Below are 23285 nucleotides of genomic sequence, written 5' to 3' on the forward strand. Positions count from 1 at the left end.
ACGCTTTTTCCCCTCACATCTTGCACATGCACGCTTTTTTCCCCTCACATCTTGCGCATGCACGCTTTTTTCCCCTCACATCTTGCGCATGCACGCTTTTTTCCCTCACATCTTGCGCATGCACGCTTTTTTCCCTCACATCTTGCGCATGCACGCTTTTTTCCCTCACATCTTGCGCACTTTTTCTCTCACATTTTTCGCGCTTGTGCTATTTTCCCTCACATCTTGCGTGCATGCACTTTTTCCCCTCACATCTTGCACACGCGCTTTTCCCCTCACATCTTTCTTGCACATTTTTCTGCAGCAGATTTTGATATTTTTCTTTCTCCATGATCCCGTCAATGCAATATTGGGCTCTCTTTGACAACTACCTCACAAAACCCTCTAAAAGTTCTTATGTGTGAGAAAATAAATTGAAAATTCAGGCACGGAGAGAAGTAAAATGGCTGCACAGGAACATTGAGGGCGGATGTCACCCGGTAGCAAAAAATAAATAAAAACACCCCCTCAAAACTAATGCCTCCTCATTACATTATGGGTCTTCCTATGACAATTTTCCAGAAAACCCCACGGATACGTCTTCTACAGTTATTTCAGGGTAAATGTTCTCTCATATGTAAGAAAAAAAAACGAAAATTCAGGCAAGAAAATATGTAAAATGGCCGGATGTCACCCCGTATGAAAAAAACAGGTGCCCCTTCTACACGAACTCCTCACTAATTTACTCATGTCTCCCCCTCATCCTTGTACTGTCTCTTTTCAGTATTTTCTCTCAGCATTTTCCCTCAGGATTTCCCCGCCATCTTTCCCCCACCCTCTCCCTCCGCAGCTCTGAGAAGACTGGCGGTGACGTCACGCGGCGGAAGTCGTTAGCCGCTGGTCCCGTGACCTCCGACGTCATCGCCGCGCGTCCCCCTTCCCCTGCTCGGATCCGAGAACTACAGGACAGCGGCCGTCATCACTGTGCGACCATACAATAGGAAATCTTTTATAGATCGCAGGTTTCATTAATCGGCTTGATCATGTCGGGGGGACCGGCAGTGCAGATCAGTATCGAGTCTTCGGCGGAGAAGCAGATACAAGAAGTTGGGCTGGACGGTTCCGAGACATATGTGCAGCCGCTTTCTATGTCGCAGAACCTGGCCCGCCTGGCGCAGAGGATTGACTTCGGACAGGATTCTGATGAAGAAGAGAATGGGGAGAGAAGTCTACCCCGGGAGAATGACTGGGGGGACCAGGACGAGGAGGAAGGTGAGGGTAGATGGAGATCGGCCGATGTGATCGTTTAAATTCATTGTTTAAAATGTAAATGTGTTCCTATTGGCATGTGTGTAACAGCTGGGTCCTTTTCAGCCTTCACTTAGGGAATAGAAAGCTTTAATATGCAAACTGCTGTGTAACTACAACTCCCAGCATGCCCCGAGAGCTGCAGGGCTTTCTGGGAGTTGTAGTTACCCAACAACTGATTACGTATCTATAGATCTAAGTGGAAATTGACTGGGAAAGTACTGCTGGGTCTTACTTCTGGTCATCTGTGTTTTTGGGATTCGTGTTTGGCCCATGGTGGTTGTTATTGTTTTTTTTCCTCCATAAAATCCCTTTTATAGGGAATTTTAGCAGTTTTGACTCTGCAGATCTATATATAGTCCAACTTTACTCACACTGCTGTGCTTAAGATCGCTGTCTTAGCCCTTCCTCTTAACTCTAAATGACTGCTGTAGTATTTAAAGGAAACCTACCATTTCAAATGGTCGGTGTAAGCTGTAAACACTGAGCACCAGCTCAGGGTGAGCTGGTGCCGGTACTTACTTTCGTTAGTGTTATTAACCGCGGTATCAACACATTTTAAACTTTATAGCAGAAGCTGCTTCGGTGCTGCGTGCACACGGTCGCGCGCAGCGCCGAAGCAGCTTCTGCTATAAAGTTTAAAAAGTGTTAAAACCGCGATACCGCGGTTAATAACACTAACGAAAGTAAGCACCGGCACCAGCTCACCCTAAGCTGGTGCTCGGTATTTACAGCTTACACCGACCATTTGAAATGGTAGGTTTCATTTAACCAGAAGACTGGTACAGCTTTTACTTGGTGCTTTTACTATATTTCACAGTCCTGCTGCTGTTATAGTTTTCTTTATTATTGTATTTTTTATTTTTATGTCTTGTTCGTATCTGTCTGTGCTCTTCAAGTCTATACTACCAATGCCGGAGCTATGTAAACTGCAATTTCCTCTGGGTTCAGTAATGTATAAAGGAATGGTTGCACATCTCTCACTAAATCCCAGCCCTGTCTGCAGATTTTTGTTTTATCTATAGCACGTTGACACTGGAATCAATGTATATGTCAGTGCTTGCTCATGTATCTTATATGATTTCCAGAGTCAGTATCTCTTATATTATTCTCTCTGCAGGTCTGGTCAAGTTCCAACCTTCCCTCTGGCCATGGGACTCTGTGCGTAACCATTTACGAGGCACCCTGACCGAGATGTGTGTATTACACGATGTCCTGACTCTGGTGAAAGACAAGAGGTACATGCACCTGGATCCTGTCTCCCAAGAGTCCATAGCACCAAAGCAGGTATGTACTACACTCTCACCACCACAGACTTAAAGGAAACCTACCAGTTCAAATGGTAGGGGTAAGCTGTAAATACCGAGCATCAGGGTGAGTTGGTGCCGGAGCTTACTGTAGCTGCTTCGGCGCTGCACGCGCCTACATAGGAAGTGCCGGAGACGTCGTGCGCAGCGCCGAAGCAGCTTCAGCTATAAACTTTAAAAAGTGTTTAAACTGCGATACAGCAGTTAATAACACTAACGAAAGTAAACACCGGGTGAGCTGGTGCTCGGTATTTACAGCTTACCCCTACCATTTGAACTGGTAGGTTTCCTTTAAAGGGAACCTGTCATGGCGGAGGTAATGTTTACATGAAGACAGGTTCCAATAACCTACAGCATGTTCATTTCAAAAAAGACCTTGTCAGTAATATGAATAAATCCAGTGCTTTTTAATTTGATTATTTTACATTACCTGGCTCCATGGTGAGTCCCAGAGGGGGCCATTCAAACAGCTTCTACCCCTCAATCCTTCCTCACACATGGCACTTCCTCAGCCTCTCCCCTTCTCCCTGAGTAAGGATTGAGGTGAAGATGACTAGATTTATTCATATTGCTGACAAAGGCATTTTTTAAAATGGTCATGCCAGAGGCTTGGAACCTGTCTTCAGGTAAAAAATGACATCCCTGATGACAGTTTCCCTTTTAAAGGAAATCTACCAAATGATTTAACCTCTACTAAGCTTCACCAGAGGATAAAAAGCTTAACCCCTGCATACTTTTACTATTGATAATTGCCAGGTGGATCCTTTAAAAAAATGCTTTTATCTATATGTAAATTAGGATAAAGGTCTCTGGGAGGAGTTACTGGAGCCCCTCCAGGAAATGGCATCACACAGCCCTTCTAATCTGCTTGCTTCCTCTCCCCTGCTCCCCTCCTGAGATCTACAGAGGATGGGAGGGGGGGGGGGGGGCATGATTCTGGATCTTGGACGGCGTTCATGGAGCTCTTCCAATTAATTTACATACTTATTGATAATAAAGATGCATGTTTTCCTATTTCAAGTACAGAGAAAAAAGACGCCAACAATCACCACCCACCCTAAACCTAGAACGCCCTCCCCTTCCCCTCCTTCAGCTCCAGGTGCAGTCCCAGAAAAGTCCAGTGTCTGAATGGCAAGTCTCAGCATAATCTTTCCATCTGGGTTAAAGGGAACCTGTCACCAGGAGACCCATTTTTAGCACTCCCCCGTCCCCACAGAGCATAGTACATACACTGCCAAAGTGTTTTTTGTATTAAAAATAGGTTTTACAGAAAAAAAGATACGTCATATTGTACCTTTCATTAGCATCTGCTGTGTGACTAGGCAGTTGCCTATTGGGAGTGGCTGGAAAGGAGCAGTTCCTGGTGACAGTTCCCTTTAAGAATTGTTACCTGGAGCCCCTAGCTTGCCAGATTAGTGGGGCACCTAATATTGTGCTAGTCTAATCAGAATTATATAGCCCCCCCCCCCCCCAGTTGTATCATAGATAAATTACAGTTTATAATCTATTTTATCTCTTCAGAGTCAGCATGGTTTACTGTTGGTTTCTAAGCGGAAATCCCTCTTCAGTGCAGCACAAATTCTTCTTAAAGGAGGCGAACGTCTGTCCAAATCTGTAGCAGAGAACCAAGAGAACAAGAGGCAGCGCGACTTCAACTCTGAACTGCTGAGATTACGCCAGCACTGGAAGCTGAGGAAACTGGGGGATAAGATCCTGGGGGACCTGAGCTATAGGAGTGCAGGTAGGTCCTGGATAATGTGTAGATCAAAGCATTGATTCTAGTCTAAGATTCAGATGACTGGACAGTAAAACTTCTGCCTTTTAAAACTGATTTCATGAAATTCTTATTTTATGTTGGTATTCATAGAGTGTGAATTAGATGCATAGTAATATACTTACCCTATGTGCATTTTCCATGTCTTATGGAAAGTTACTCTTTCACAGGATAGGGAATAACTTGCTGACCAGAGTGGTCTGACTACTGGGGCATTCAACAATTGAAGGGTTGCTTCCCCAAAGACAAGTTTCTTAAATATACTCAGAATAACAAAATAACACATTCTCTAATTCACAGTTATTAACAAAAATACAGCATTTCACAGATATAAGTCCAACCTGTCTCTATCAGTCATGCTGTACACATTTCGGTTGCCCCTGGACCCAAACCTGGATCTTCTGACTTTAGTGTGTATACAGTACAAGCCTTTACTCACACTGCTGTGCTCTTAGCTCTTTGTCTTTAGCCTTCCTCTTTGCTCTAAATCACTGCTGTAGTATTTAACCAGAAGACTGTTACAGCTTTTACTTGGAGGACATATTTTTCTCCTGTCTGTCTGTGCACTGAGCGGCTCTCTGCCTCTAGCCCCCACCCTTGTATTCAAGGACAAGCTCACACGGAGCATGTGAGGAGAGTAAAACTACAAGCTGCAGACATATAAGGTCTTAATCCAGTGGAAGGAGGTATACAGCAGAGCTGTGTATGTAATAGGTGTGATAGCAGAGCTGAGATTGTCATATGTAATATGCATCTCATGGATCTCATCATCTCTCATCTCTCTTTTTATGTGTCAGGTACTAATGAATGTTCAGAAGCTAAGTAATAGTGTATATAAACCTATACCCTTATAATCTAAGCACATTGTCATCACAGAGCATCTCACAGCACTACAGGGATCATGAAGTGTCTGATTAGAGTCCCAAACTCTGGAATCTTGCACTGACCATCACTGAGTGATGGGAGCTAAAAGAGCAACAAAACTGAGTAACATTGTAAAGTAAGGGGATTCAAAATTATCTCTAGTGTGTAGACATCACTTGAATTGAAACTTGAGAATTTTCTTTCATGGACAACCCCTTTAATAGGACAAACCTTGTTGCCTAAATGAATGACATCGTGCGTAAGATATCCAGTACAAAACTTCATCATACCTCTGTACAAAGCAATAATATCTTGCCACTGGAAGTCTAGCATACCCGTCTGCCGCCGCTACTACCCAATTCCAGAGCGGTATGACTGGGCCTGGCCATGGTGCTTTTGTGTCCAGTTACGGTACTAAATAATTAAGTACAGCTCATGATATCCCACGTGTATCATAAGTCATTAATACTCGTCCAAGTAAAATAGAATTCATGTAAAAAGATCTGTTTTATTTTAATATTAATTTTAGGATTTTGTTTTACACATTTTTTTTTTTTTTTAATTTTCACAATTTGGGAAATAATAACAAATTTATTATACTGTCCCACTGTAGGCCACTAGAGGGAACCACATCTTTATACTTTCAGCGTAGTACACAAGCCTTAGAAGAAAAGGGTGCAGACTCTAGATGGAAGTAAATTTGCATGCATCATGTTAATTATTGTAAATTTTTTTTTTTATTTTTTTTTTTTTTACTCTGATTTTATTTACAACTTTTTAAAAATACCTTTTATACATTCCAGTTGTCTTTTTGTAGCCCATAATAGCCCTTAAATAATCATCCGGTGTTCAGCAAGGGGTTAAGCAGGGGAGGCATTGTCAGACTATAGTTGGAGTTGCCGATCCTGCTTTAGAATATCATTTTTTATTTTTTTATTTTTTTTTTAACATTAATTTTTATTGCGTTTTTAATAAAAAGAAAATCCATGTGCAGGCAGTCCCCAGACAGAATTATTTTTTTTTTTTGGGTCTCTGACAATTGGATTTTAAAAATGTTGGATTGTCATAAGAACCAGGATTAATAAAAACCTATAAGTATTTTTGTGTCACATTAAAGATAAGGATTTCCTCTTTCAGATCACATCAGGCTTATGGTTCTGTGAGCTACAGAACCAGAGATCCAGAAAGCTAAACACATAGTTGGAAATGCTGATAAAGATGCAGATCCCACCTATTTGTTAAACTGCCTGTATGTCCAAGAGGAGCTTTGTATCTTTAATATGACACAAAATGTTTTGTTTTTAGGTGCTATAGAACAGAAGATGCAGGCTTCTGAAGTGAAAGACCCCGTACAAGCACCTAACTTGACTAGAATCTCATGGGAAAATGTGATGAGCTGAGTCATATTTGCCTCAATGTGGGGGAGATAAGGCCACCTGAAATCACACTTCCCCCCCCCCCCCAGCCTCATATAGTGACTCATCTAAGGCAAAATATGACTCTTCTTAGCTTAAATCCATATGACTTTGGATATATTTTTTTATATAGGTAAATTGGTGAGACTTATAGAAAGGACATTTCATACCCTACCTGAGGGGCAGGAAGTTTAACAGGGGGGAAACTTGGTGATTGTTTCCCTTAAATAATCTGATATGTCTTACTGACCTCTTATCTTTTTTTATAATTTTTTTTGTTTGTTTGTTTTAAGGTTCGCTCTTTCCTCATCAGGGAACATTTGAAGTCATAAAGAACACAGACATAGATCTGGATAAGAAGATCCCAGAAGACTACTGCCCGCTAGATGTACAGATTCCCAGCGATCTGGAGGGCTCCGCTTATCTGAAGGTTGATTACATGCACCCTACATGTCTAATAAATGACTGCAATACACCCCGGTGCACCCTACATGTCTGGTAAATGACTGCAATACACCCCGGTGCACCCTACATGTCTGGTAAATGACTGCAATACACCCCGGTGCACCCTACATGTCTGATAAATGACTGCAATACACCCCAGTGCACCCTACATGTCTGATAAATGACTGCAATACACCGCAGTGCACCCTACATGTCTGGTAAATGACTGCAATACACCCCGGTGCACCCTACATGTCTGGTAAATGACTGCAATACACCACGGTGCACCCTACATGTCTGGTAAATGACTGCAATACACCCCGGTGCACCCTACATGTCTGGTAAATGACTGCAATACACCCCGGTGCACCCTACATGTCTGATAAATGACTGCAATGCACCCCGGTGCACCCTACATGTCTGATAAATGACTGCAATACACCCCAGTGCACCCTACATGTCTGACTGCAATACACCCCAGTGCACCCTACATGTCTGACTGCAATACACCCCAGTGCACCCTACATGTCTGACTGCAATACACCCCAGTGCACCCTACATGACTGATAAATGACTGCAATACACCCCAGTGCACCCTACATGTCTGATAAATGACTGCAATACACCCCGGTGCACCCTACATGTCTGATAAATGGCTGCAATACACCCGGGTGCACCCTCCATGTCTGGTAAATGACTGCAATACACCCCGGTGCACCCTTCATGTCTGTTAAATGACTGCAATACACCCCGGTGCACCCTACATGTCTGATGCCAAGGGATCCGTAAAACTGATATGTAGGGGACTACATTGTTCTTTACATGTAGCTGCAGGAGGACAAGGATAGCAAATTATCACTTTATAAATAACATGGTTCTTGCATTGAAGAAATCTATTATTTATTTTCTTCAAAAAATGACAAGATATGGCCGTTACATACGTGATATGGCGCCCCCTGGTGTCTTTGATTCCCTCTCCGAATGTCCATCTATTGTGTCCAGTGCTACTGAGATGAAGACTCGCCAGTAATCACCTGATTCTTCTTGCTTGGCTCAAAAAATGACTCTAGGAGGATCCAGGAGATGGGACTGAGCTCTTGAGCATGTCTGATCACCAGCACTGGACACATTAGACCAACATTCATGAGTGAGTCGGCAGTGGGGGGCGCTATAACTAGTTAACATTGTTTTTCTTTGTTACAATTACATTTTTTAGGTTTCCATTCAGAAGCAGTCATCAGATATCGGTGACCTCGGCACAGTGAATCTCTTCAAAAGGCCCTTGCCGAAAACCAAGCCAGGTACGTGTCATGTACTACACGTGCCGCACCCGAGCCAGACACATTACATGCACTACACGCGCCGCACCCGAGCCAGACACATTACATGCACTACACGCGCCGCACCCGAGCCAGACACAGTACATGCACTACACGCGCCGCACCCGAGCCAGACACAGTACATGCACTACACGCGCCGCACCCGAGCCAGACACATTACATGCACTACACGCGCCGCACCCGAGCCAGACACATTACATGCACTACACGCGCCGCACCCGAGCCAGACACATTACATGCACTACACGCGCCGCACCCGAGCCAGACACATTACATGCACTACACGCGCCGCACCCGAGCCAGACACATTACATGCACTACACGCGCCGCACCCGAGCCAGACACATTACATGCACTACACGCGCCGCACCCGAGCCAGACACATTACATGCACTACACGCGCCGCACCCGAGCCAGACACATTACATGCACTACACGCGCCGCACCCGAGCCAGACACATTACATGCACTACACGCGCCGCACCCGAGCCAGACACATTACATGCACTACACGCGCTGAATGGCTGGGTCTCAATATGGACAGTAAGGCTGCCATATTACAATCTAGTACCTGTGATGGTGGTCCCTGAATTTTCCTAATCATAGGAGCTGCTAATATCTGTTAATACTCTAAGAGAATACTATAGAAACAAATCTCCTTTAGGCCACAGACCCCGTATAATCAGCTTTAATCAAAAACGTTGCCTTTCCCAGTAAGATAACGTGCCGGGGGTAGCAGCATTTCTAGGACACGACAACCCCCATCCATGAGAATGTTTGGGATGGCAGCACTAATTTCCTCCTAAAAACTTTACTCCCTTTTACTTTACTTTACTCCCAGACTGCAATGATCAGCTGTAAGGTGTCTGTAATGAAGATTATTGATAATTCTTGGTCCCATTACAGCTAAAAAAATGTAAAAATCCAATTGTCACTGGGGCAAAAAAAATTTGTCTGGAGCTACAATTGTAAAATATACAGTTCCGACTTACATACAAATTCAACTTAAGTACAAACTTGGGCGCATCTGAACAATAAACCAGAGACACTTACTCATAGATCCAGGCCCAGTGACTGTGGTTATCTTAGAAGGAAGGAGGCCATGTATAACAAGTATACTAAAATCAACTTTTACATTTATGCTAATGAACCTGAAAGACCAGTGCTGTAGATTCAAAGACTGTTACCATGAGCAGAACATGTGTCACCCAACCCCCTGCTCTCTCCCTCTTCCCTTTGCCTGTGTAATCTAGAAGCAGCAGGGGGAGGGGGGGGGCTCCCCTGTGCCCTTCAAGCTCATTAGCAAAAAAGGAATATAAGAAGATTACCACAGTAATGGTAAGGGTCCATTGTTTATCATGATGGATTTTTATTAGAATAGGTTTCCCAATGCACTCAATAGGTTCCGCTTTCACATCACAGACCATTGAAAACAATAGTGACCTGTACCAGAGGCAGCTTAGTCCCGTTCAAGCGAATAGTTTTGAGTTGCAATACCAAGCAAAGCCACTGTGCTATGTGTGGCAGTGTGCTTGGTAAGAAGTGAAGAGATAGCAACACATGTCAGCCCCTTTAAAACCAGGGTCAAAGGGTATCAGAGGTCAGACCCCACCATTCAGTAGTGAAATTATATATGTCATCTCTATACTAAAATATATGCATTATAATATATATTCTGCATATTTCTAATACACTTTCCCTTTAACTTGGTCACAATTTTCGAGAACTCTGCTTGCTGTCACTGGATGTCAATGTCCTTGGTTACATAGTTGGTATGGTTGAAAAAAGACATGCGTCCATCAAGTTCAATCAAGGAGAAGGGATTGGATGAGGAAGGGTACACAGTTCTCTATTATAACATAACTGTTAAGGTTATTTTGATATAAAAGCACATCTATAACCTTCTTGAAGCTCTCTGCTGTCCCTGCTGTGAGCAGCTCCTGAGCGCGGCTATTCTACAGATTGACAAGTCTCCTCTAATTACTAAACCTTGTATTTTTAGCATGGATCATTCATATATTTATATAAATGAATTGTCTTTGTCTTGTTTTCAAGCAGAAACTAAAATGTGTACAGACCTAATGTTACTCACATCAGCGGATTGTATCCGGGCTAGGCTCCAGACTCACTAATTTGGTCTGCACTGCTACATTGTAACAAACTATAACGACAGGATGGAGATTTCTGTTGCTGCCATGTTCAGGATTCATTGGCCTGGATACAGTCATAACAAAACCTTAGATGTGAGATGTGTTCTTTCTATACAAGTTTTCAGGTGCCGCATACAAAATTTTTCCTAATCACTGACAGTAAGCAGAGATCTTGAAAATGGTGAGAAATTGCAAAAACAAAGGATATTAAAGATTCTGCAGGATCCATTGACCGCTTCAGTGTTCTGGTGTTTTGTTCCTCATCCCATTCCAATGTTCTGGTGATACCATCTGCTGCGGGTTAGCTCGGCGCCCCCAATATTGAATCGCCCCCATGCTTCCTTATTCCAGGGACACCACATTGGCAGAGCAAGCTGGAAGCGGCACAGAACGTCCTGCTCTGCAAAGAAATATTTGCACAGTTGTCTCGTGAAGCCGTTCAGATCAAATCCCAAATCCCTCACATTGTCGTCAAGAACCAGATCATCTCCCAGCCGTTCCCTGGTAAGAAATCCGTGTTCTCCAAATGTGTATCACAATCTCTCTTATCCACAGTGTGTGCCAAGGTGAACCCACCCTATGAGAGAGACATGGATATAGGCAACATCTCATCTGGGAGCAGGTGGGACCATGCTGTACTGTACATATTATTCGGTATTGTCCCCAGAGATCTGTGTAATCCTACCTTTTGTGTCTGTTATTAGTAGCAGCAGGACTGTGTAAAATACATTTATATTCCAGCATTGTAGCTACTGCAAGTGTGTCCTCGCACTGCTGTGTAGTTAGAGTATATGGAAAAGGCAGTGGAGGTAAAATTGTAGCAGGCTTTACAGGAGTCAAAGTAAATAAAGGGGAGGGGCTGTGGGGCAGTTCTAAGCAGAGAGTGAAGAGCACAGCAGGGTGAGGACACGCCCCCAGTGCACTTGGAGAAGCTTCAATCCTAGAATTTTGTTCCTTTTATTTTTGTTATTGGCTAATCACCTCTGAAACAATTGCTGATTGCCATTCAACGCTTTTCGCCCATGTAATGAGAAGGGAGTCAGAAGACCCCCATACACCTTAGATGAGAATCGGCCAATTTAGAAAGGATTGGACCATACTGATATGTGTACGAGCAGAACTGGTCCCCATGTTTGTGCATGTTATTACTCACTAAATGCACGAAAGCCGCAATACCAGACCTGGCCTGTGAGCAGGAGGGGGCACTCCCACAACCACAAAGCCAGTGAAGGCTACAGTCTTTGTTGATGTGCTATGAAGTGACTGCGTAACACTGCTATCTGCAACCCCATTAATGTGGATACAATATTGACAGCTTTATTCTTACCCTCTTTGTTCTGGCAGTGTCGGGGTTAAGCGCGTCGCCTCGTTGTATGTAATGTTATTTGTGTGTTGCTCTTTATTCCCCCTCTTCCTTATTATAATCGGGCTCTATGTGTGCTCACAAGTGGAAAATCCAAATCTCTCCACACAATAGAGACCCCCCAACAGCAGCGCCCCCCGCCCCCCCCCCCCCCGAGAAGCAGCGCCTACAGTCATTACACACTGTAACAAAGCATCTGCGAGACCAGTTAAAATCTCCTTAAAATATCTTCTTTTCCGTGTTAAACAAGCCGGTCTTTTATGCTCTTGTGAGTGTAAATTCGCCCCCCGTGGCCGGCTCTTTGTGTGCACTGTAAAGCCTTAATATTTTATGGGGTTGGAAGGTTTGAGGTTCCTGGGCATAAAGCGAGGCACAGCCAGAGAGCTGACACGTCGTGCCGTTTCCTTGGTAGCCTTTGTACTAGACGGATCTCCATCTTTCTGTGTGCACAGGCTGTTCCCTGGCGCTCCACATTGCGGACAGGGCTCGCTTTGTATGTAGCGCTCTTGCTGCATTGTATGTAGGGTAACGGGGAGATGTCCCTGATATGCTCTCATGTCGCTGGCACATGCCCGGCATTGTGGACGTGTGCATATTTAGAGGGGTTTCTGGGATTAATATAGTGACTACCTATCATTTTGAAATCGGAGAAGTGGAGGTCCATTAATATGCAAGCGACAGCAGCGTTCCTGTGGTGTCTCATCCGTCTTGTTGTACAATATATTTCAAGTAAATGGAGCTGAGCTGCAATACCAAGCACAGCCAGAGTACGATACCTGGCACGGTGCTTGGAGAGCAGCAAAGGCACCACATCTCTTCTTTAAAGGACATCTACCACCAGGATGAAGGATTGTAAACCCAGCACTGATATACTGTTGTGTGCACACTCTCATGGCATCTGATCTTCTTTTAGCTTTTTTTTTTTTTATTTTTTTTATTTTTTTTTTAACCCTTGTTACGAAATAAGGTTTTAAAAATTATGCAAATGAACCTGAGGGGCTCCAGGTTTCATCGATAACAATAGAGCCCACCAGACTCATTTGCATAATTTTTAAAACCTTTTTTTTTTTTTCTTAAAAAGGGCTTAAGAAGCTAAAAGACGTATGTGGTAGATGTCCTTAACTACTTTGGTAGGGAGTCAGGTCCCTACTGATTTTTGATAGCTCTTCCCTTATCGGTGTCCTGGAAACCAATAAAGATAATAATAAAATACCGATGTAAAAGGGAGACGTTCTGGAGAAGGGTGAAGGGAAATCTGCGGGTGCACTAGACCTCAAGGCCATGTCCATTTTGCGCCAAAATGCTCATTTACATATAAATGAGAGTGAAGATTTCTCTTGAGGACGCCGATTTTCTTAGGAAGATGTGCGTGTAATGCAGGACACCTACAAGGTCCTATATAATATTTAATATTTGGATTGTTATGGGTTAAATACCGTAACGTCTTTGCATCTCCTTTTCCGCTCAGGCCTCCAGCTTTCCATATCGTTTTGTCACTCCACCAACGACAAGAAGTCCCAGAAGTCGTCTTCCGATAAGATGAACCCAGAAGATCATCTGTACGTCCTGGAGCACAACCTGCACCAGCTGATCAGAGAGGTGAGACTTGGGTGGAGGCGGCACACAGCCCTCCTGACAGTGCTGGGGTACTAAGAGCGGATACTATTGTCCCTTTTTATTATCCCAGTTCCACAAGCAGACGCTAAGTAACATCGTCATGCCCCATCCGGCCAGCGCTCCGTTCGGACACAAGAGGATGAGGCTGGCGGGGCCCCAGGCGTTTGATAGGAATGAGATTAATACCATGCAGCAGAGCGAGGGCCTCCTGGAGAAGATCATCAAGCAGGCCAAGCACATATTCCTCAGGAGCAGGTAAGTGTCACTAGAAAGGAGCCATTCCCATCCTATTATTACTCTATGATCAGTGGGATCAGACCTCTCGGACCACCACTAATACCAGGAAAAAAGGGGCCGCAGCACGTGCCTTATTGTCTCATATGGCCTTGATTGTCACTTGATCAATTTGACTCCCAGCTGTTCTCTCTCCTGGAGTAAATTGACAACTGGGCGTGTCCCTACACAATCTAATTCAGTGCAGGTAGTATAGGAACACACCCTATTGACAAGGTTACACCCGGATGTCTTTTTATACTTTTTCTATGACTGTATCTAACACTTAAAGTTTCCAATTGATCCCATGTAATGTCTTCTATAACAGGACAGCCCGCACCATAGACAGCCTGGCCAGCAGAATCGAAGACCCCCAAATCCAAGCCCACTGGTCCAGCATCAATGATGTCTACGAGTCCAGTGTCAAAGTCTTAATAACCTCCCAGGGTTACGAACAGATCTGCAAGTGAGTGCTGGGATTTTATTACAAACTTGGTTCTGTTGAAAATTGATAACTGGCAGCATGATGGGGGTAGTAGTTACTTGGTGGAAATTCTGTGAATGTTCGCTCAGATTAGCCTGCAGGACATGCATTGTGTGCTATTATAGACCCAAGCTGATTTTTGGAAGCTCTCCTATAGGGTGCAAAGTTTCCCTGCTCGGAAATTTATTCATAGTGCTGATCTGCTACAGATTTCTTTTCTATCAAAGAGAGAGGAGAAACTCCACAAATCCACAAATAATTGTATTCAATGAGAGTCTAGATTGCAGAAGATGAGTTTGTCGCACCCGAAGACGCATTGCTGGTGCAGGTCTCCGTATCTTGTATTTAATGGATTAGATGGAAGATCTCATGTCATTTCCTGAGGATTGGTCTATGTTGGATATGTCGGTATCTGTCAGGGTCATGTCATTCACCTTTACTTACCCTTCATCGGGTTTTCTCCCTCCAGATCCATCCAGTTACAGCTGAACATTGGAGTGGATCAGATCCGAGTGGTCCACAGAGATGGGAGAGTGATCACCCTATCACATCAGGAACAAGAGCTGCAGGACTTCCTCCTGTCACAGGTGACCCCCTCCTATATTTAACACAAACCGACAGATTTATTGGGCTTGATACATACTGGCATATACATCTGACATGTATAGAGGTCTATGTATATCAGACAGGTCCATATGTCAGTTTACCAATGGCCACTGTAAATGATTTCTGAAAGAAGCATTACTAATTCAATTTACAATTGGCCTTGAGCCACTTCACACAACCATAAATTGCTGCCATAATTTAGCCATCTAAACGGCAGCTAGCATGCAGCAGAGTGCATTGTGCACAGTATAGTGAGAACATGTGTGTCACCATAAAATGTTTTCGCCGGAAAAAAAGATAAAGCATGCTCTTTATTCTCTCATGTACAACACAGAAGCACAATGGGGGTGAGGAGCTTTTCCATCTCCCCTTCTCCGGCCTGCTCCATGCTACTCCTGCTACATCTATTTTGTTAATCTTGACCTTCCCCCTTCCAAATCAACTTGTAAAATTCCGTGAATGAGCCAGAAGGGCTCTGAGTGTTAAGAGCCCCTACATACTGCAGCTTCACCGGCTGTTACAGTCTTACTGTCTACCCCCCCCCCCCTCTGCCTGATGTTATATCACACAGTGGGAGGGGATGTGCCGAGTGAGGTCGAGACATGGAATCATCCTGTCCAAATACAGCACAGAGGGGCTTTGGTAATACCTCCCCTCCTTCCAGAGCCCTTCAGGCTCTTTGGCATAATTTTTAAAGTTGATTTTAGAAGGAAGGAGGCCTGGATCTATGAGTAAGTGTCCCTGGTGTATTATGCTTGATTTTGATGGTAGATTTCCTTTAAGAGCAGGATATAATATATTCAGCCTTCTTTCCTGTATCTTCTCAGATGTCTCAGCACCAGGTCCTGGCTGTTCAGCAGTTGGCCAAGGTAATGGGTTGGCACGTGCTTAGCTTCAGCAACCATGTCGGTCTGGGCCCGGTAGAGAGCATTGGAAATGCGTCGTCCATTACCGTGGCTTCTCCAAACGGGGATTATACTGTATCAGGTAAGTGATCATTGTCTATTAGTTTTACAGCTGCTTCTACCTTTTTACAATGGCTTTCCATTACAGTAGTGAATTGGAGGAGGGGTCCCTGTAATGCTGAGTTATCATTTATATTCCCATTATAACCCCTTTCAAAGAAGTGCGTGTGTGTGTGGCCTCTACAAGTCCATGTTCACACAAAAACACTACACCAAAAGAGTCTTGTCATCAATCAGTGACTTTCAATAGCCAAAAAAAAAAACGTAACCCTTACATTTTAGTAGATCAATATCTTCAGCCGAAGGGTACATTCAGACAAACATGTGCTCCGGAGGAGGAGGAGGGAGGAGTACTGCTCACCGATCCCCTCTCCATAGATAAGCGCAGGAGCAGCAGCGTAAAACGGCGAAATATAGGTCATAACCATGCACAGAGAAATATAGGACATGGTGCGGTGAGACAACATGTGCTCATCGCACCGTGACCGGGCGCTACAGGTGTCAATGGGGACCCATATCTGTCTGAAAATGGTGTGGCCGGATATCTGTCCCCATTAAGGCCATGTGAATGAGCCCTTAGATCGGTCTGTTAAAAACGCTACTTTAGTCTGTCTAGTCCATATGGCATTACAGCCAACAGTAGTCCATAGTTGCAGATCAATAATATAATCCAGATAATATTGTTGGATATACGGCCATATGGACTAGAAGAACTAAAGTGCTAAGGGTGAAGATCTGGATCTACTGCAATGTATGTATTGCCTTTTTGATGTCATCGATTGATGACAAAATTCTTTTGGTGTAGTGTTGACTAATGTAGGGCACGATAACACTATACTCTTAATATATCTTGCATCCAACTAACAATTCTGAAGAAATCTGTATTGATCTCCATCTACCAGAACCAAGCGTAACATTCACAGTCAGAATCCAGAGAAATTGGCTCCGGTGGTGGATTTGGCCGGTTTCTCTCTGTTGTGTTGAGTAGTAGGAGGCTTGTTCCTGCAGCATGGCGGCCGGTGTGATGTGCTGTGGAGTCCTGCATTGTGTAGCACAGTCCTGTTCTGTACAGATCGCAGCAGACATGTTCTGCGCGGCCTCCTGGGACGTGCCGAGTGCCTCCAGTCATTAGTAGGACGGAGATTTCCTGTCATTTGTGGAATGTAAAACCTAATGTGCAGAATTCAGATCATCTACATGAGGGGGATTTTTCTAAATCGCCCTCTGTCGTGTATCTTTCTGCTTTGCGCTCGTATCTCTCACATCTGTGTCTGTCTCTCGCACGACGTTCTTCTTCTGTTGGTCACGAAAACAAAATCTTCTTGTTGAAGTATCCTGTAACTGCAGAAGTCTATGGAGAGGTTAGGGGGGGAGAAGGGAGAGGCAGTGGTTGCTGTCTCACCCCAAGTTTTTTTTATAATGTCTTGTAGTAACTTCTCAATGAGAGAGACTCCGGGTTTTGAAGCAGATTTTTGTCTGTCTGCGTGCAGTGTATGGGAGACATAATTGCAGCTAGTCTCCAGCTCTAAGCCTGCCAAAGGAGAACCAGATAAAAACAAAGGCAGGGACAAGTAATAGGGTGACATGTAGACACACAGGGAGGTTAGTAAGTGAACACGGCTCATGTTTGTTTCCAGTGATAGAAGCCATGTTATATCTTACCTTTACCTTCCAGTACGTAACGGACCTGAGAGCGGCAGTAAAGTCATGGTGCAGTTCCCCCGATGTCAGAGTAAAGAGGTCCCTAAAAGCGACGTGTTACAGGACAACAAGTGGACCCACCTGCGAGGACCCTTCAAGGAAGTTCAGTGGAATAAGATGGAGGGGCGCAACTTTGTATATAAGATGGAGCTATTAATGGCGGCACTGACGCCCTGCTAGATGGTAGCTGTATTCACAGGGACTGTAATATTTCATTGGAATAAACCACATTTTTATAGTTTTTGTTTGACTCCCCTGTATGTATAAATACAGCCCATTGTATATGTTGTGTGTATGTGTATCGTCTATCCTTTAACACCATCACTATTGGGACCAACATTGGTTAAAGGCTCACATATAACATGGTAGGATAAGTGTCCTGCAACTTAAACCTACATTTCTGGAGCAAATCTGTGGCCTAAATGCAAAGATTTCTTCATTCTTGTATAAATTTGGATTCTTGTTTTAGTGCTCTATGGGCGTGGCCTCAAGGTCTAGTGCACAATCCCTTGCCTGCTTTAAAATATGTCAATAATGCACCAAAAGCAACTGCATAAGGATTGTTGAGACAAAGGGGGCCCCACATTGTAATGGGGTGAAAGTTAACTGGATATGTTGTTAAAATTATAGTTATAGGAACCAAAGGGAAGTGGGATGAAGAGCTACATCCTCCCTGTGCTCGGCATCTCTTCTCCTTTCTTCTTTTCCTTTTACTCACCAGAGGAGAAAGAAGGAGATTAAGCTGAACTGCATCACTCATAGGGATGGAGTTTACCATTAGGGGGTGTCAACTAATAATTTAGTTGGCCCCAAAAATGCTAAATCTGTCCCATGCCAGGACTGACTTCCCATTCAGCTTTGATATACTGTATCTTAAAAACACCCACACCCACTGTGCACCTAACTTACAAGGCTATATGCTTAGTGTATATGTGATCAGGGAGCTAAAAGAACAGGCTGTGGGAAAAAAAAATGGTGCACCATTTCGGGTCACTGCATATTTAGTCAGTTGGTGGATGTTTCGGGAATTGGAACTGCGTGATCTTAGATACTTGCTTTATCTCGAAGGCAAATCGTAAGCATTCTCACCCATATTCCCTGATGGGTTAAGTGGCCATGGCTTATCAGGTGAAATAACCTCTTAAATTTCTTGTTGCCTATAGCCGCCACTAGGGGGAGCTTAAGAGTTTACTGTATACATTGAAGTTATATTGACACAGTAAGCTACAGAACTACATCTAGTGAGGTTATAAAGTATATCAAAGGTATCTTGACTCATGGAGACAAACAGGACTGCACAGGAGTTTTTTTTAAAAAGGGATGGTAAAGGTAAAATACTGTTCATTTCCAAATGAATTCATGGTCCACATTTTTATGTTTAGGCTGATTGTTGCCTTTTATAAGAGTTTACTTTCATTTTTGTAGTCTGTAATAGTAATGTCTAGGATCTTGACTTTCCAGTCGGGTCAGTCTGTATTAGAATAAACCCTCTGCTAAATATAGCTTACATTTCAGTGATGCACGCGCCAATTATCTGCGCGTGGCTTCCAATGCATAAAGAAACAGTTCTCACCTGTATGTAAGGTTGTCTATACGGAACCTGTAACCTATATTTTCACAAATACAACTAGTGGCAGGTTCCCATAGAGCCTCATTAACTAAGTGACACCCTTCTTTTAGTTAAAAATAGTTTCCCCTCACATCCCCATAAATCAATTTTGGGATATCTTAAAAGAAATAGGTATTCAGCTTTTATTCACTGAGTGCACAGGGCAAAAAAACGTTGGTCCGGCTACCAGGTGCAACATGGAATAAGGCAAAAATGCAACAAGTTGTGTGTAGAGAAAAAAAAAAGTTAAAATCTACATTTTTATTAACCATGTGATCTTGTGTCTTGGGTTTTTATAATGGAGTTAGTAGATGTGTGTGACAGACGGACAGACACTGTTGACTTATGTGGTATCGGAGGGGGCGTGTCCTGCTTGGTCGACTCCTCCCCAACAAGATTTTCTTACCGCTGAATCGTGCGATGCCTGAGCACTCTTATTTGCTGATAACAATGTAATCAGGGTGAATTCAAATGCTGGGACCCCCATAAAACACGAGGGGGATACCGCTTTCACTAAATGGTTGAGCATTCGGTCGAGCATGCTTACTGCCACTGTATTCCATACTGTGGGAGAGTTGGAAATTGCTGGGCACAGCAAACGGGTATCTCTGGAACATAGCGTAAGATCCAAACCCTGCGGATCTACAGTATTAGGAGGATATCTGATGGTGTGGGCACATCGTGAACTGCTTTAGCCTGCGCCCGAACCTGGCACCAGCCATAACTAGTGCCGGCCCGCTGCCCAGACTGGCACAATCCCTTCTCCACCCAAGTGGCATAGGGGCGGAATAGGTGCAATTCTCAGATCTTTGCATGTAAATGTGACTTTTATACCTGTTTTCTGGCGTACAAGCCGTGATAAGTCCCACCCTTAATATTGAATGCAGCAGCAGGACACATGCTTGACCTGCCGCTCTATTTGTTATAGAGAAGGAGCCCCCTGTTCTCATGTCTGATGAGGGTCCCAGTAATCCAACCCCCACCAATCAGATTGTTACACGATACGGTACAACAATCAAACTTGGTACAACCCCTTTAAGAGAGAATTTGTCCAAAACTTGTGGCACATTATTGTACGTTGCAGGTTAAACTACGGTAAAACAAGTATTTTTAGCATAACAGCTTGTTGGCCGGATGAAGCCGGATAAAGGTTGGCAGGTCCTATAAGGTCAGCTTGAATTTTTCGGATCAGCGTCACTAGGGAGAAGAATAGGGGGGGGGGGGAATGTTTTCCCGCGCAGCAGAGGCGAGATGTTTCGGCATTGGCCATTACTGGTGGATTATTCACATAACGATAATATCACACGATGCAGTCACCATTGGATCCTATGGCGGGAAGATGGCGGCTGTCCCTCTTTTTGTTGGAATGCGCCTATGTTTTCTCGTCTATAATGTGTGTGCATACACATCAAAAGGAAAACACATATTTCTAAGTAAAACAATCCGACATCTGTGTCAACATGTCAGCGGGATGCTCCCAGCGGCTCATTCCTCCGCACTGCTGTGCTTAGATAATAATACGTAATGTCACATAGCGCGGCTATACAGGGGAACAAGAGAACCGCAAAAACACCCCGCCCCCGTGTATGGCGTCTAATCGAGGTAATAGCCCCTTTCCAGGGAATTTTTTGGGACAAGTAGAGCTTATTGTGTATCACTTTTATATGGTAAATGACGGCTCGTTATATCCCTCGTCATGTGATGTCATACAGGTGCACGGCTCATTATATCCTTGGTCATGTGATGTCACACAGGTGCACGGCTCGTTATATCCCTCGTCATGTGATGTCACACGGGTGCACAGCTTGTTATATCCCTGGTCATGTGATGTCACACAGGTGCACGGTTCGTTATATCCCTCGTCATGTGATGTCACACAGGTGCAAGGCTCATTATATCTCTGGTCATGTGATGTCACACAGTTGCATGGTTCGTTATATATCCCTGGTCATGTGATGTCACACTGGTACATGGCTCGTTTTATCCCCGGTCATTTGATATCCCAAAGGTGCACGGCTCCTTATATCCCTGGTCATGTGATGTCACAAAGGTGCACTGCTTTTTATATCCCTGGTCATGTGATGTCACACAGGTGCATGGCTCATTATATCCCTGGTCATGTGATGTCACACAGGTGCAAGGCTCGTTATATCCCTGGTCATGTTATGTCACACAGTTGCATAGCTCGTTTTATCCCCAGTCATGTGATATCCCAAAGGGGCACGGCTCCTTATATCCCTGGTCATGTGATGTCACACAGGTGCACGGCTCGTTATATCACACGGCTCTGATTATTCTCTGTGATATAATGAGCCGTGCACCTTTGTGACATCATATGACTAGGGCTATAACGAGCCGTGCACCTGTGTGACATCACATGACCAGGGATATAACAAATGAAGTAATATAACTACAACATAACAAAAAAATGAAGCTTCCTGTTGAATGAAAGCAAGCAGAGATCTAGAAAACTGTGTGGAAAAGTACAATATACAGAAAGTATATTGGAAAATGATATAACTTTTCATTACACGAACAATAAAATGTATTTGCTTAAATGGACAAACCTTTTAAGCCCTCTCTGCCGCCAGGACTCCTTATCGCTCAAGTGAATAAGATAATTTTGTGATTTTTCTGAATCTCCCAGAATTTAGGACATCATTGTGCTCCTGTCACAGGAGGGTAGGCCCGAGTCCTCAGGGCAGGTTTCCTTTAGTATGAAGTTATGTCGTAGTCGCAGCAACTTGAGTCACAACATGAAGTAATTCATTATCAATAGCTGTAAAGCAGGTCGTGCAACCCTGTGTCCAGACTAATCACCTACATCTGACCTGAAGAAGTCATTAATCTCATGTCGAAACGCGTTGCCTTTCAATAAAATACATGGAGATGCTCAGCCATCTTGTGCTCTTCATTGTACACTGTGAACACCCAGCTTTCCCAGAGTTCCGGCACCAGACACAGCCAGAATTGGAGGATTGGTGGGGGGTGTCCCTTCTTCCTCATAGACTGTAAGCTCCTGTGAGCAGGGACCTCATTCCTGTTGTTTCATATGACTGTACTCTGTGATGTTATATTATATTAGTACGGTATATGTCCCACGGAATTTGATGGAGCTATACAAATAAAGATTATTATTTTTATAGAACCACCATCAATCTACCACAAAGGATGGATCTTAAAGGGGTTGTCCACTTTACCTCATGTTTTTTTGTAATGTGTGTGTAAAAGTGAGGGCAGGATATGAGGTAATTTACCAATATACATCTATTATTAGTTCTGCTCCGCTTTCTTGATATGTAAAGTGAAGCCTCCTGTCTTTTACCTCATCATCCAGACATTCCTGACCATAAAATGGCGGCAGATGGTGGGTCATGTGATCTCTATCTGTCCATGAACAATTGCCCTGCTAAGACCTTATGATAGTATTGCGATTGATGATGGACAGTGTTTGTCGACAACAAAAGACAATTACCTATTGCAACTAGTCCTGGAGCCAACAAGAGGCTAGACCTTATCCTAACCAACAAACCTGACAGGGTATCAAAATTACATGTGTGAGGGGGAACCTGGATAATAGTGATCATAATATCATTAATTTTGTATTATGCTTTACTATGAACGTTAGGGGAGGGGCAACAAGCACTCTAAACTTCAGGAGGGCAAATTTTCAGCAACTAAGGGAAGACCTTACAGGCATAGACTGGAACAATGTTCTCAAAGACAAAAGCCCCCCCCCCCCCCCCCCCAAAAAAAAATGGGACTTTTTTTACAAATATTTTATGTGTGAAAAACACATACCATATGGGGAAAAGCATAGGAGGAACAAAAAAAAAGCCAATGTGGCTAACTGGTCTTGTAAGGAGAGTAATAAGTAATTGTGTTAACATAAGTGTTAACAAACACATGTATTAACACGTATTTAACACATGTTAACAAAAGCAGTAACACGTGTTTTGCAAACAGAATGTTGACAACAATGTAATTAGGCAAAACTCTTCTTCAGCTGTTTAAAAACGCATGCGTTAAACGCAAACAAGACGCAACGTGTGACCGCAGCCTAAGTTAAACCTACAGCAAAAAAAG

The 23285-nt window shown here is 43.7% G+C and overlaps 1 protein-coding gene across 1 annotated transcript; it reads left to right on the top strand.

Annotated features, from left to right (window-relative positions):
* Positions 1 to 896: 896 nt before the first annotated feature.
* MED17 (mediator complex subunit 17) lies at positions 897 to 17833 on the top strand. The gene is made up of 12 exons (XM_072134126.1): positions 897 to 1251; positions 2408 to 2574; positions 4116 to 4335; positions 6941 to 7077; positions 8308 to 8392; positions 10933 to 11085; positions 13413 to 13543; positions 13632 to 13816; positions 14163 to 14300; positions 14788 to 14905; positions 15752 to 15911; positions 17565 to 17833. The coding sequence occupies exons 1-12, from the start codon at positions 1023 to 1025 to the stop codon at positions 17768 to 17770; spliced, it is 1929 nt and encodes a 642-aa protein (XP_071990227.1). The 5' UTR covers positions 897 to 1022; the 3' UTR covers positions 17771 to 17833.
* Positions 17834 to 23285: the final 5452 nt, after the last annotated feature.

Source organism: Engystomops pustulosus, chromosome 2, assembly GCF_040894005.1.
Source record: "Engystomops pustulosus chromosome 2, aEngPut4.maternal, whole genome shotgun sequence".
NCBI classification, from domain to species: Eukaryota; Metazoa; Chordata; class Amphibia; order Anura; family Leptodactylidae; genus Engystomops; species Engystomops pustulosus.